The sequence below is a fragment of the Bos taurus genome, chromosome 13, assembly GCF_002263795.3.
Source record: "Bos taurus isolate L1 Dominette 01449 registration number 42190680 breed Hereford chromosome 13, ARS-UCD2.0, whole genome shotgun sequence".
In the NCBI taxonomy this organism is placed as follows: Eukaryota; Metazoa; Chordata; class Mammalia; order Artiodactyla; family Bovidae; genus Bos; species Bos taurus.
The window spans coordinates 75101628-75116470 of record NC_037340.1 but is presented as its reverse complement, the minus strand read 5'-3'; the positions used below and the strand labels follow the sequence as shown (position 1 = coordinate 75116470).

The window sequence follows — 14843 nt, the reverse complement described above, 5'->3', positions numbered from 1 at the left end:
TGACAGAGAGCCAGCGAAAGGTCTCCCTCCCACTCTCGTCTCCTCTGCCTAGCTCCCCACCTCCTCCGACCCGTCAGGGTTGTTACCTTCTCTGGTGGTTTTTCTGTGTCCTTGAGAATGTTTTCAGATGGAAGAGACAGAGGTTGCCAGTGCGGGAAAGAGGGGGCGAGTGACCGGACAGGCGGGACCTTGGTGCCCACAGGACAGGAGGGGCCCACTGCCCAGCGAGGGGTTCGCCCTGACTGCTCGGCCAGAGCAGGACCGGTGACATGGGGGTGGCCTCAGCGCGTCTGCAGCTTCTCTTGCAGCTTTTCGTGTGTCCTGTTACGGACATGTAATGGAGGGCGTTCCTGGCCCCTGTTCCCTTGGTAACGTGAGAGCCTGCTCCATCTACACAGTACCTGCAGCTGCTTTTTGCTGAATGCCTGGGTTTAGCTGAATCCTTTTACATAGGGTATCATGAGATGAGTACTCTCTATAGCCCCATTTTTCAGATCAGGAAACTGAGACTCAGGTTCAACAACTTGCCAGTTATCGACACTCAGGACAGGTCAGAGCCGCATCTCAGACCCAGGTCTGGGAGCCGCAGAGCCAGTGTTCACGGCATCTCTGCCTCCCGCTTCCCTCCCTCTCGTTCTTCTCGTTCTAAGGACCCCATCTCTGCCCCAGATGCTCTGCCAGTTTAACATGACAGCCTGGGAGCTGTGTCCTTCACAGACGTGCCCAAGCGTTTTCCAGGCCCCTGCGCAGACCAGGTGACTTTCCCTGGAACAGGAGCTGCGGGAGGCGGCCACCCAGAAACGCCGTCTCAGGAGGAAAGTGACATTTGGGGTTGGAAGGTTCTGAGTGTGGTACAGGCCAGTGCTCTTCGAATCGTTCTGTCCCGTGGCCCTTTCTTCTGCGCTCATGTTCTCCACTGTGTCCTCAAGAGCTGTGCATGGTTGGCAGGGAGAGACACGGGCAGCCTGACTCCTCGCCAGTGGAGAACGGGGGCTCCGGTCGCTTGGGAGAGATGCGGGCAGCCTAACTCCTTGACAGCGGAGAACGGGGGCTCCGGTCACTTGCTTTAGCACTGTAAGAAAAATTAAGACCCCGGGAGCGTTTTTGCTCTCCAGACTCTTCCATTCAAACCGAGACCATGAAATTAACACACAGAAAATAGAGTGATGAACCAGTAAGATGTGAGGCACTGGCTGTACAGTTAAGAAGTTCAGCAACAGGAAGGACCCGTGAACACGGGAGGAGGGGTCGCAGTCGTGTTTGCAAGAGGAGGCAGGCGCTCCAGGAGGGAAGGGGCCGCCTGCTCAGGGCGCCGCTGGTCCTTTTCTAAAAGCTGTCTCGAAATTAGCTGCTGCTTGGCATTCTTAAAGTTTCTCCAGGGCTAGCACTTTGAGGAACAATGATTTGGACTTTTGAGAGAAAGTGTATATATATATATATATATATGTGTGTGTGTGTGTGTGTATATATATATATATATATGTATTGGGCTTACCAGTTTCAGATTGAAAAAGAGACCTTAGAGGTCATCAGATTGAATTCTCCATCCAATGCAGGAATTCCTCCGATAGCACTTTTGACACATGTCATCTAGATTTTCCTTGATTGCTTCCAGTGACCAAGAGCCCAGTACTTCAAGAGACAACCTCTTCCGCTGTCTGATGGCTTTAGTTAATAGAGAACTCTTACGGGTACCAAATGGGGAAGGGGGTGGGGGAGGGGTAAATCAGGAATCTGGGATTAGCAGGTATAAACTACAAGGTCCTACCGCATAGCACAGGGAACTAGCTTCAGTATCCTATAATAAACCATAAAGGGAAAGAACACGAAAAAGAATGTATGTGTAGAAAACATGTGACACTTCGGTACACACTAGAAACTAACACAACATTCTAAATCAACTGAAAGTCAATTTAAAAAAAGAAAAACTCTCCAGTATTGATTGAACCATTATCTGTTGATTCATTGGAAAAACCCTGATGCTGGGAAAGAATGAAGGCAAAAGGAGAAGGGGATGGCAGAAGATGAGATGGTTCGATAGCATCACTGGCTTGATGGACATGAATTTGAGTAAATTCCGAGAGATAGTGAAGGACAAGGAAGCCCGGCGTGCTGCAGTTCATGGGGTCGCAGAGGTGGACACGACTTAGCAACTTAACAGCAGCATTCGTCTGTCTCTCTATGACTTGCCGTCGGTAGTGGATTGTCATCTCTCAGATCTCTTATGTTCCATCTGTGGAACTCTTTTTAATACATAGACCAGAGTGATACAGAAAGGATACACTTGGCTACAGATCTGTCTTGACCTACTGGTGATTCCCTGATGGATCCAATAAACATTTATTTGGCAAATATTAAGCAGTGTGAAAAGCTCTTTCTGCCTTGGGCTTGAGAGTCCACAGGGGCCCCTGGGAGCTATTCACAGAGCAGTGACCCACCACGGGGAGCTGATGTCCTGTGTCTTGTCCTTGGTCCCATAGTCCCGGGCTGCACGCCAGCTGATGGAGAGGACCCAGTCCTCCAGCATGGAGACCCGGCTGGACGCCATGAAGGAGCTGGCCAAGCTCTCTGCCGACGTGACCTTCGCCACCGAGTTCATCAACATGGATGGCATCGTTGTGCTGACGCGGCTCGTGGAAAGCGGAACCAAGCTCTTATCCCAGTGAGTGTTTCCGAGGTCTCGATAGGGGAGTCTCAGATCTACGACACTGCGGGGCGTCCCAGTCTCTTCCATTGAGTCAGACGCGCTTGTTGGGCTCCGTCTGCGTGCGGAGCAGCATGCCAAGCGCTACGGTCCACACGGGTATAACTTGTGGCCCTGAGTCTCCTAGTCTAGCTGGGCTCTCACAAATTCAGAGTCGGGACAGAGCAGCCCTGTGCTAAGTGAGAAGTAAACTCAGGGCTGAGGATGTTGGGAAGAGAGGTCAGCTCGCAGCTGCAATCGTTCCTGGAAAGTCGATGTGACGTGATGGAGGTTAATCAGCAGGCTGTCCGTTATCAACTAGAATAGATCTCTGTCTGTCTGTTCTTAACCACATCCCACGTCCCTCCCTCTCCAGGCACCAGCCCCCATACACAGGCTCCTTATACACAGACGTGTGTGGCCCTCCTCTGTAATAGCTCTCCCTCGCCCCTTCGCTGTCTGCCTGTCACCCGTTTTCACGGTGGGTGCGTACTTTGTGATACTCCAGTGCTAAGGGGAACGTGGCGGGAAACTGCCCTGTTGATATCAGCAGTGGATAAACATGTTTAGTTTGTCTTCTAAGCCCATGGAACCTAAGCCAGCAGAGAGGGAGTCAGAAGTCTTCTTTCAGCTGATGGGTCAGCTGTTGAAGTTTCTTAGCCAAACTGAGCAGCTCATCTCAGGTATTTGTTTTAAGCTGTGGATTCTCCGGCTGCACGAAAATCCTGAAGCCTGTGGCTGCCGTCAGCACCTACCCGGGCGTTCCCAGTCTCCCAGGAGTGCAGGGTTTGACTGGCCGTGGTTCCCTCCTCTTTAAAATGGAGGTGCTACCCACCTGGCTGTCCTGTCCTGAGGAGGATCGTGGGTGAGATGGGTCAGAACATGTTTTGTAAACGCAAACTTGGTCTGTAAATCAGAGCGCTAGCACGCCATAGTCCAAGGCGTAGCAGAGTCGGACACATGAAGGGGCTGGGCCCGCACATGCAGGTATGGGTGCATAACAGATACAGTGTATACAGAGCAGAGAAGGGGAAAAAACATTTCAAGCCTTCCTGTCCGTCAGCACTCTGGTCAGGTTTCTCATGCCTTATCCTGTCCTCACTGCAACCCTGTGAGGTTAACACTGTGAGAAGAATTCCATTTTACAGAGAGAGAAATAGAAGTCTGAAAATTTTAGAAGTCTAAAATTTGCCCAGCTAGGAAGTGGTCAGACAGGAGCTGAAACCATGGGCCAAAGTTCACGCTCTTTCTCCTGCATCCTGCTGCCTCCTGGCCTGAAGGCGGGCTGGGACGCAAGCTCCCTTGGGCACCCCACCCGGTGTTGTGGTTTGATGGGCATTTGCTGGACGGGAGGTGGCCGAGGGACTGTTTCCCTGAGATGAGGAAGCCTGGTCGCCCAGCCGCCTTCCCCTTGGTGATACTAGAGATCCGGGGAGGAATCCGTGTAGGCATCGGCGTCAGCCAGGCACAGGGCCGGTGGTGTCTGCAGATTTCTCGTGTGGTGCTTACGCTGAACCCGTGCCTGCTGCAGCTCCCTTCACTCCCGTGTTCCCCGGTTCTGAATCTTCGTATCGTTTTGTGTGTGTTTTGCACATGTCTCAGCTACAGTGAGATGCTGGCATTCACCCTGACTGCCTTCTTAGAGCTCATGGACCATGGCATTGTCTCCTGGGACATGGTTTCAATCACCTTTATTAAGCAGGTGAGGCTTCCAACCTTCCTCCCTCAGTCACCAGGTGTCCTCTAGGCTCGAGGGGAGATGCAGGCCACACAGCTGCTCCAGGGAGGGTCCGGCCTTCTAGCCCCAAGCCAGGTTTTTCATCCTCAGGGTCTGGCCTTCCTGTGGCTCCTGGAAGATGTACCGAGACTTTGTTATACTCACAGGGCCTGTGCTGAGAAGGTGGGACTGGGCTCCCAGAATCCATTGTGGCCAAAGTGGGATTGGATTGTCAGTGAGACCTGCGGTAGCGCCAGCCAGCCCGCCAGCCCCATCCCTAAGTCTCTTGACTGCTTCTTGAGCCCTCCCTCTTCTTGGGATTTAAAAAAAAAAATGTTCATTTCATTTGCCTTATATTCTCTTACATTTACTAGTGTGCCTTCTGTTTACAAATCTGCAGGCGAGCCTATTTGTCAGATGAACTCAGTGTGGAGAGGAGAGACTTCTAGTTTTGTCCTTCTAGAAGAAGAGGCAGTGTCACTTCCAGAAACTGAACTGAAAACCAATAAATGATATCTCAGCTGATCTAGATTGTACCTGTCATTGGCTTGGGACATTGAGAACTTCCTGATGGCTGGAGACACTTAGGCAGGAGTGCAGTGACCATGTGTCAAGGATATTCTCATGGGGACTGAGCAGAGAGATTAAATTACGAGACTTGGAGGTCCTTTCCATGTCCCTGAGTCTCTGCGTGTGTACAGGGACAAAGTGTACGTCAGGGGAACAGCACATGGCGAGCACACGAGGTCCCAGGATCAGGAAGACCCTCTGCTCCTCACACAGCCCTTCCATGCCGAAATCCTTGTTTCTAAAAACAAGGGATTTAAGTTCTTAGGTTTAAGGAAACACAGTTGAGTGGATGCTGTCATTTGAAATCGAGTTATGCATTATCCATGCCCGGGACTCCCTGGCACCCTGGCCAACACAGCAGACACCACTGTCACCTGGGGGCGGCTGTCCAGAAGTGGGCAGCACACCTAAGCAGGGAGAGTCCTGGGCGGGGGCCGGGCATCTGAAACCTAAGCCTTCAGCCCTCGCGGGCTTCCTCACCGCCTCGCCCTCTCTGGCTCTAGATCGCGGGGTACGTGAGCCAGCCCATGGTGGACGTGTCCATCCTGCAGAGGTCCCTGGCCATCCTGGAGAGCATGGTCTTGAACAGTCAGAGCCTGTACCAGAAGATCGCGGAGGAGATCACCGTGGGGCAGCTCATCTCGCACCTCCAGGTGTAAGTGTGGCCCTGCCACGCCTTCTGCCCGGCCCGCCCCCCAGCCCTCTGCCCTCCTCCCGCCGCACCTGTATTCCCAGGTGCTGGGCCGCTTGTCACTCGTCACCTCTTCCCTGCTACTCACTGCCAGAATTCCTCCCATAATTCAGAGCTGGTCACGTCACGCTCCTGCCTGACACCCTCTGTAACTCTCTTCACCTCTTAGGATAGCATGAAACTGTCCCAGTCCCTCTCTGTATCACTATGGTGCCAGACAGAATTAGATGCTTTCTCTTCTATGAGCGCAGGAGTCCCTGTTTGTATCTATGACGATCATATTTACATGAAATACTGTATTTTTTATTATCTGTCTCCCGTTTTAAACGTTGAGTTGGGAACAGGGACCAGTTTTGTATCCCTTGTTTTAAGTAGAAGCTCTGTTAGTATTTGTCGAATGAACTCTTGCTGAACTAGCAGCGTGCAGTTGAGGGTAGCCAGAAGTGTCTTGCAGAGCATGTGTTCCAATTCAGGCTCTACTGCAGACGAGGTCTCTGCCCTCGGCAAGCTAACTCTTCTGGCTTCAGTTTCCGCACCTCTGCGCTGGGGTTAATCCCTCCCACCTCTCAGGCTTGGGAGGATCAAAGGAGAGAAAAAGTCTAGTGTAGAGACCTCACAGGATAGGTATTCATTCAGGAGAGGTTTTTTTGTTGTTGGTCATTGTTTTTTTGGTTTTGTTTGTTTTTTAAGTTTATCCCATCCTAAGACATTTAACAGATAGTAAACAAGATCTAAAGACAGATGAACCCTTAGGAGGCTGTTCTCCCTTCCCCCTTCTTTTTTCTTCCCTTTCTGCCATTCCACATAATTTAAGGGGCCTGGACTTGCCAAAAGCAAGGATGCTGATACTGCTGACACCTTCCTACCTGCTGCCCCCTTCCAGCATGTGGGTTGTTGACTGAATACCCTTCCGGTTCCCGGGGAAGCGAGAATTCCCAGACTCGGTTGTTTTTAGCAGCCTTTTCTTCACTCAGCTATGCTCTCAGCCCAAACCTTCCCACGAGCCCAAGTGAAAAAAAAAAGCACAAGAAAATTTGCAACTCTGATTTCTTTCTCCTTGTCACTTCTCTAGGGGATTCTTCAGCCTCTGTTTTCATGCCCCAAAAGCCAAAAAGGTTGATTGAAGTGAGGGGACATGATCAACCCCAGATGGAGAGTTCTGATTTTCCTGACCTCAGAGTTACCTCTGTTTCTTTGTTTCTGAATTGGAATGACCCAATCACCTCCTTAGGGAGGAGAGAGGAGCTAGGCGTTTCTTAGGGGTCAGTCTGTGAATATTTTCAACCCATTGCTGTCCCTGGAAGTCATGTCCGCTGCTGCTGGGCTGAGGGACGCCTCGTGCCCTCAATCAGACTTCCAAGACGCCCCCGCCTGACCTGGGAGCCCAGCAGCCCCTCTGGAAAGAGCCTCAGAATGCAGCTGTGACACAGCAGGTGGAGAGTTCTCATCAATTGCTGGGAGTATGAGATTCCAGAGAAAAGTGGTAGCTACTGTTGATTTAAAATAAAATATGTTCACAGTTGAAGACTTCAAAAAAACAGAGAAGCACAATAAGGGAACCGTTTGCCCATTATCCCACCGCCAGACATAACCACTGTTAACATTTTTTTTACCACCCCACCCTCGAGGCATGTGAGATCTTAGTTCCCTGACCAGGGATCAAACCCACGCCCCCTGCATTGGAAGTGCAGAGTCTTAACAACTTGACTGTCAGGGAAGTCCCTAACATTAAATTGACTGTCTCACTGGTCTTGTCTTTTCTATGCATACTTGTAAAAAAGTTGGAATCTTACTACACATACTTTGTGTGCCTTGATTTTTTTTTTAACAGAGTAATAGGTCTTGAACATTTCCCATGTCAAAGAACCTTCTAAAAGGGTAGTTCTTAATCTTTTTGCATCCCAGATGCCTTTGAAAATCCAGTAATGGTTATGGACTCTCACCTCCCTGGAAAAACTGTCACATAGTCAACCAGATAAATGGAATAATGGCTATACCGTTTCTAGGGTGTATGGATACCCTAAGCCCATCCCTAACCCCAAATGAAGAACCTTTGTGCTAAAACAGTGACTGCTTAGGATTTTCATATACATGAACAGAGCTGCTCCTGTGGACATTCACATTATTTCCTATTCTTCTTTTTAATAGTACTTTGATAAAACACTTTGCCAGTAACTTGCACACAGCTCTCTAATGGCTGTCTTTGGATAAATTCTTCCTGCTTGAATTGCTGGGTCAGGGGCTGTGCCCTGTTTTAAGGCTTTTGATCCTTGGCCTCCGATTATTTTATGACAGTCTGCGAGTGATTGTTGTAAACCATCTCTTGCTGTTCAGTCTGCTAATCTCCCTCTGCCTTCTTTCTCTGTTAACACAGCTCCAACCAGGAGATTCAGACCTACGCCATTGCACTGATTAACGCACTTTTTCTGAAGGCCCCTGAGGACAAGCGACAGGTCTGTGGCAGCCTTTTCAAGCTTTTCATTTGGGCTTTTCCGAGAGAAGACTTCTCACCCAGCCAGTCAGGGACTCTTGGGAGAGTCCTTCGTCCTGTCCCTCTGTAGCCAGAGCCCATCGGAGTGGCTTTGCTAATAAGGAAGACCCCGGGAAGACCAAGGAGGGAGACCAGCTGGGTCCTAGGTCAGGGCAGGGGCCTGCAGACTTTTTCCTCTCAAGGCCGAATAAATATTTTTTTCTTTGGTGGGCCTTATGGTCTACGTGGCAACTCTTCAGCTTTCCCGCTATAGCCAAGGAAGCCTCAGACAGTAGACAGCAGGGGGGTGTGGTGACTGTTCATAAGACCTTGACATCTCATTTGGCCTTAGTGTGGCTACCCCTGGGTTAGAGGATCAAGAAGCAGGGAGAAGAGACTCTCCTGGCAGCCCTGCCAGGTCCTATCCTTGCTGAAGGAAGGAAGCAACAGTGGAGAGACTTAGCTCAAAGTTTCATGTCTGAAGATCCTCTCATCCAGATTCTAAATTTTTCCCTATTAGTTAGCTATGTGACATGATGCAAATTGCTCTATTTCTCTGAGCCCCGGTTTCCTCACCTATAACGTGGGAGCAGCATCTGCCCGATTCATTCATAAGGATGTCATGAGAAAAAGGCTGTTTTCCCAGGGAGGAAACGAGGGATGAGCGGGCCAGTGGGGCAAACGCTGACCTCAGAGGCCAGAGCCCCAAGGCCGAGTGTTTTTTTCACCACTTCTGGGCAAGTGCTCTGACCCCTCCGGGTCTCCACTTCTCTTTCTGTAAAATGCAAGGGCCAGGTTAAAGGATCTGTAAGGGCCCTTCCAACACTGCCGTTCTTGATTTCTCTGGTCAAAGCCCAAGAGAGGTACATAAGAAAGGCTTTGTCATTTTCGGTCAACCCCCTGGGCTCAGTAAGTTGTAATTCCCGTGGGATCATGCACTGAGTTCTTGGAAGGTTCTGGTGGGAGGACCTGGAGCATCTGTGGTTCTGTCTGTCCTTGTCTTTCTTGGATGGCTTGCTCTGTTCATCTCTTCCTCCCTAGTCCTGTTGTGAATGTAAGCCGAAAGCTCATTCTTCCATCTGCTTCTCTCTGTGCTTTTTGCTTTCTGCCGGCAGGACAAGCACCTTAATCCGCTAGACCTGCCTGTCACTGTAAGTAGCACTGCCGTGTGGAAAGGGCCCCGCTGTCTTCCAGGTGGGGAGGTCAAAGCCAGGCAAAAATCTCCTGATCTGATCAGGCGGTTCACGGAGCTCCAAGACACAGGAAAAGGTTGTGTGCTATAAATCTCATTTGACAGGGCAGGGAGGGAAGCACTGCAGATCAGAGTCACCTCAAGGATTAAGGAAGGGGCTGCCTGCCCCGGGGAACATGGCCCAGTCTGTTCTTTGTAACCTGCCTTCATGTGGGTCTGTCGTTCAGCTGGAGAAGATCAGATTCAGGAATAGCCTATGACTTTCATCTGGATGATCCCAGATGCATCGCCTTCCTGCTTGCGGTAGCAGTAGTAAAGGGAAATGTGTGCCCTTCTGGATGCTTACTAGACCATAGCAATTGGAGAAGCTTTAGACGGTTCACAGAGGGAGTTTGAATGCTCATTTCTTGGTTAGAGGGAGCTCGGAGAGGTCAGCTCTACAAGGATATGAAAGACAGTGAGTGCTTTCTCCCGCTCTCCCCCCTGCCAGCACCGCAGAGAAATCTTTGGTCGAAGGCCTTTATACTCCAGTAGCAGATCACTGGCAATTACCCACTGACGACAGCAAGGTTTAAGCTCCATAACCAGCCTCCCATAGCTACTGAAGAAGTTTCTAGTCCACCTTCTTCCTCTGCCAGCCAGTGTGTGCTCGGGGGACACAAAGTAAAACTTAATGTTCCTGGCAGCTTCAGCCGTTGGGAATGTGGCCAGAAATCTAGAAGCAAGAGAGGCCTTCCAGCTCTGAGAAAGATGATTATCTGTGGAATTAAATGGAGGCAGTTGAGAAAGTGAAGTCATACGAATTAACATTATAAGAAGTGATGGCTGACACTGGAAGGAAGAGACGATGAATTATGAAAAGCTGTCCAGAAAATTAAAAGCATAGTAATCTAGGCGCATTTTGTTTAGGGGAAAATAGCTTCACATTTCAGAAGCTATGTCAGAACTTTTCAGAACAGTGTCACAACATAGGATAGTAACTGATGTGGGTTTTACTGATGGGACCAAATCCTTGGCAGTGATTAAATTATAATCATTACAGTCTCTTCAAAAATAAAGAAGTGTATATATTTTGAGAAGATTAGCACAAGAATGGTCAAAATAATGGTTCTGAGAGGACCCTTAAGGCTTCATTCCCTGGGAGATTCACTTAACTTAGGACACTATTTCCTGAGTGTGCTAAATAGTTACTGTCAAAATCTGAACCCAATATAATAAAAAAGGCGACCCTGTCGTGAAAAAGTACCCCAAACCACACAACAGATTCTTCTCTAAAACCGGTCAGAAGTGAGTCATAAGCATCCCGCCCGAGCTCCTGCTGGCATGGTGCTGGGGGCTGGGGAGATGCTGGGGCCAAGCCCTATCCCTGGTTTGGAGTCAGCGTTTCATCAGAGCCCCTTGCAGCCTTGGCAGTGGTTCCAGCCGGGGACAGTGCATGTGGCCTGGGAACCATCATGCTGCTCTGTGCCCTGTGCTCATTGTCTGTTGCCCAGCGTCCTTGTAATGTCTCGTCCTAAAGTAGTCTTTGTCCCTCTCTGAAGATGACTCAGTTGATTGTGCCATTGAGAAAGGAAGCCCTGTTTACCTTCACTTGTACTCTGGAAAGAAAATGTGCGGGAATTTTTCAGAGTATAAAATACATAGTTGAAGGTCTGTGAATTTTTACCCCACGTGCCCACCTTTCATTTGAAAAGAAGAAAAAAATCAAGGGGAAAAGCCCGAGAGCTGTGACATCCCTTCCTTTGGATCGTTGTCACAGCTCCGTGCCTGCCAACCGGCTCACATTTGCCTCTTCTTCTCAACAGGACATGGCCAATGCATTTGCACAGAAGCACCTTCGGTCCATAATCCTCAATGTAAGTTCCTAGACAAGCTGTATTTTGTTATTGTTATTGTTTTGTTACGGTTCAGTGCAGCTGTTACTGTTTTTTGTTTTTCTTTAATAATTTTATTCATTTTTGGCTGTGATGGGTCTTTGCGGCACTGGCTTGTGGCGAGCGGGGCCTTCTCTCTAGTTGGGGTGCGCAGATGCGTCCTGCAGTGGCTTCTCTGGTCTTGGCGCACAGCTCTAGGGTGTACGGGCTTCAGTAGCTGCAGCAGGTGGGCTCAGTACTTGTGGTTCCCGGGCTCTAGAGCACAGCACGTGGGATCCTCCCAGATCCGGGAACGAACCTGTGTCTCCTGCATTGGCAGGTGGATTCTTTACCACTGAGCCACCAGGGAAGCCCCTACGATTCTTATAGTTGTACTACTATTAGCGAAATTGCTATGAAGCAAGGTGGGCACTCAGGAAACTTACTGGTAGGTACTTAACCCTTCCTCAGTTGGAAAGCTGTGTTTTGTGATCCTTTTAAGCAGGGTTGTCTCGAGGAGGCTGGCCCACCAGGAACTGCAGAGCCTCCAGAGAGGTCCTTAGCCAGCTAATACTGTTTGTTGCCCCACAATTCCAAAAAAAATTTATCCAGAAGGACTGTGTTAAAATAGACACAGAAAGAGCAATTCATTTGACTGACACCAGCCGTAACTCCCAAGTTGTGTGGGGCCCTGGGAGGGATGCCCGGCCTGTGGGTTCCAGGGGAGGACCCAGCAGTCCCGCCATGAAGGAGGGCTGTAGGAGGCTGTAGGTGAGGCTGAGGGTAAGCGGGCAGTCAGAAAAGGAATTCCTGCGTGGGGAAGGGGGACACCCAGGAGGAGTGAGTGGTCCTGTAAAGGGTGGAGCAAGGATGTGTGATCGGCTGGTGTGCTATGCTTAGTCACTCAGTCGTGTCCGACTCTTTGCGACCCCATAGACTGTAGCTTTCCAGGCTTCTCTGTCCATGGGATTCTCCAGGCAAGAATACTGGGATGGGTTGCCATGCCCTCCTCCAGGGAATCTTCCTGACCCAGGGATCAAACTCAGGTCTTCCGCATTGCAGGTGGATTATTTATCATCTGAGCCACCAGGGAAGCCTGTGACCAGCTGGAGAGGTAGCAAAGAGGACCTTGTTTGTTTTCTTTTTTTTTTTTTCGAAAAGCAGTTGAGCTTTAATCAGGATCGTGAAATAACCAGGCTGCCCTTTTAGAAAGATCACAGTGCACGGTCTGTGTTTCCTGCGGAGCGGTGGTGGGGAGAGAGCTGAGGCGGGAGGTGAGGGCAGAGGAAGAGCACCAAGGAGCTCAGTTAAAAGACGGCCATCGTATCGGTTGTCAAAAACAAGGTGGAACTGGGAGACTGCAGTGAAAGAAACAAAACGAGAAGTCAGAGTCGAGTGTGAAAGCCTTCAGAAATCTGAACATGAACTTTGGAGTCGGCACCCCCGCCCCCCCACTGTTAACCGGTCTTTGATCTTGAGCAATCTACTTACCGTCTGTGGGCTTCGATTTGCTCACCCGGATGTGAGGACCGAATGAGCTACTGCACACACACAGGGCTTAGCGGGGGGCCTGGCGCTCGTTGAGTGCTCTGCTCACGGGCAGTTCCTTCACCTGAACAAGACGTACGGGGGCCACAATTCGAGACATCCCCGTGGGCGCCTGAGAAGTGGATCAGCTGCTCTGAACGGGCAGAGCCGGACGTCACCCTGCAGAACCAGCCCCGCCTTGGGGCTGTCTCCCTGCTCAGAGCCCCATGACAGTGCGGCAGGACGGACAGGAGCAGACACTGCTGCCCCCGCCTGCCGCACCAGGGCCCGTCCACGTGCGCGGGCAGCCGTGTCGGGCACCGTCCTCTGCCTGTGTGGGAGTGGGTGCCCTTCCCAGAGACCTTGAATGAATTCTGGGGCTCGTCCTTTACCTGAATGGGTTTAAAAGTTCAGCTCATTCCTGGACAAACGTGGAGAACAAGCAAGGCTTCTGTCCAGTGTCAGGACTCAGGATCCAAAGTGTCCACTCGGAAAAGGTTAATTCATGCTCACTTCAGTCTGCATTTAGTGGGGTTGAATCAGAGAGCAGAGGCCTCGAGGTGCTTGGCAGTCGAATGAGACTCCATCAGACTGGAGCTGTACCTCCTTTAGCCACTGGGGGCTGGAGTAACCACCCTCCCCCGGCTCCAACCTCTCTCAGTTTGAGGAAGGGAGATTATGTTGAATGAAAACCAGGCTCTCTTCAGAGTGGCTGTATGCATTATGGAGCGAGGCAAGGAGGGAGGCACAGGGACAGACAGGTAGGGAGAAACCAGAGTGGCAGCAGGACCCGGAGAAAGGAACAGACTCTGGGCGAAGCGGAGAGGGCCGAAGCAGCCAAGGTGGAGGAGAGAGACTGGGTCGGGGCGGACCGTGAAAAGGAAGCTCGAGAGACAGACGGACACAGTGGAGGCAGCTGAAGAGGGCTGGGGTGGGAGATGAGGGCAGAGCGTGCTCACCGCGGGCCAAGCAGGGGCAGCGCAGAGCAGTGGCTCACGCCCCGGATGGCCGTGGGCACTTGGGATGTGCCCGGTGCGCCTGGAGAACTGAGCTTGTCGTCCTTGACAGTTTCAGTTTAAATTTCAGCACCACCTGTGACTTGTGGATCCTGTGTTGGGGCCTTGCAGTCCAGGGAAGGGAAGAGTTCTGGAGTCGCAGGTGGGGAGAGGACGCCGAGGGCAGTGCCGGCCAGCGGGAACACGACGTGAGCCACGGTTTCATCGTCAGTGTTCCAGCAGCGGCATCAAACAAACGAAGGAGGAAAATTAGTTTTTTTGATAGCATAGTACACTTAACCCAGTATGTCTGAAACCCTGTGATATCACCATGTAATCAATAGAAAAGTGATTAAGGAGATACTTTACATTTTTTTCCATGCCAAGACTCTGTTTACATTCACAGCACATCTCGGTTTAGACCAGCCACATTTCCAGTGTGCAGCAGACGCGGGTGGCCAGTGGCTACCAGATCAGGCTGCACAGATCTGAAGAGAGTGTGCAAGCTCTGGAGAAGGACTGATCTAGAGTGAGAGAGCTCTAGATACAGCAGAACTTTCTGTGAATGGACATGTTCCACACCAGCTCTCTTGCTGGACGGTAGTCACCAGCCACAGGTGCCTGCTGAGCTGAAAGTGAGGCTAGTGCCTCAGCTTAAAATGAGGCCTTGTAACTTGAATTAATTTTAACTGATTGAGAGGCACGTGGACACATAGGCTAGGGGCTCGCATACTGGACAGCACAGCTCTCGAGATGAGCTAGATGGAGGAAGAGAACGCGAAAGGCACAGGTGGCGGCACGTGTGGGGACCGGGCAAGAGTTCCATTTGATGAGAAAAGAGCAAGAGCGACCGGGGCCTCAGGATGGCGGGTGAGACGGAGGGAGTGAGGGATGCAGGGAGCAGGCAGGAAAGGGCAGGAGGCCACCACGGGTGGGAGACGGGGCGGACCAGCGTGGTCAGCTGGGAGGACAGCGGGGCGATGTAGGGCAGGGCAGAGATGCAGCATGGGCGGCGAAGGAGGCCTGAGGAGCTGGGGCGAGCAGGCATCGGGAGGAGCGGTGAGCTCGGGGCAGGGGGGGATAGTCATCAGAGAAGAAGGACTGGGGTGGGGACACAGGGAGGGGGCGTAGAGTGATCAGGGGGA

The 14843-nt window shown here is 51.1% G+C and overlaps 1 protein-coding gene across 8 annotated transcripts in view; it reads left to right on the top strand.

The window, feature by feature from the left end:
• The window catches only part of ELMO2 (engulfment and cell motility 2), a 38293-nt gene that overhangs the window by 13782 nt on the left and 9668 nt on the right, over positions 1-14843 (top strand). For 4 of the 8 annotated variants that reach the window (XM_005214627.5, XM_025000451.2, XM_059892501.1 and 1 more), the window contains 6 exons: positions 2481-2662; positions 4286-4385; positions 4512-4583; positions 5474-5625; positions 8036-8114; positions 11129-11179. In XM_005214627.5, coding sequence (XP_005214684.1) covers positions 2481-2662; positions 4286-4385; positions 4512-4583; positions 5474-5625; positions 8036-8114; positions 11129-11179 — 636 coding nt within the window. 8 annotated transcript variants of the gene reach the window in all.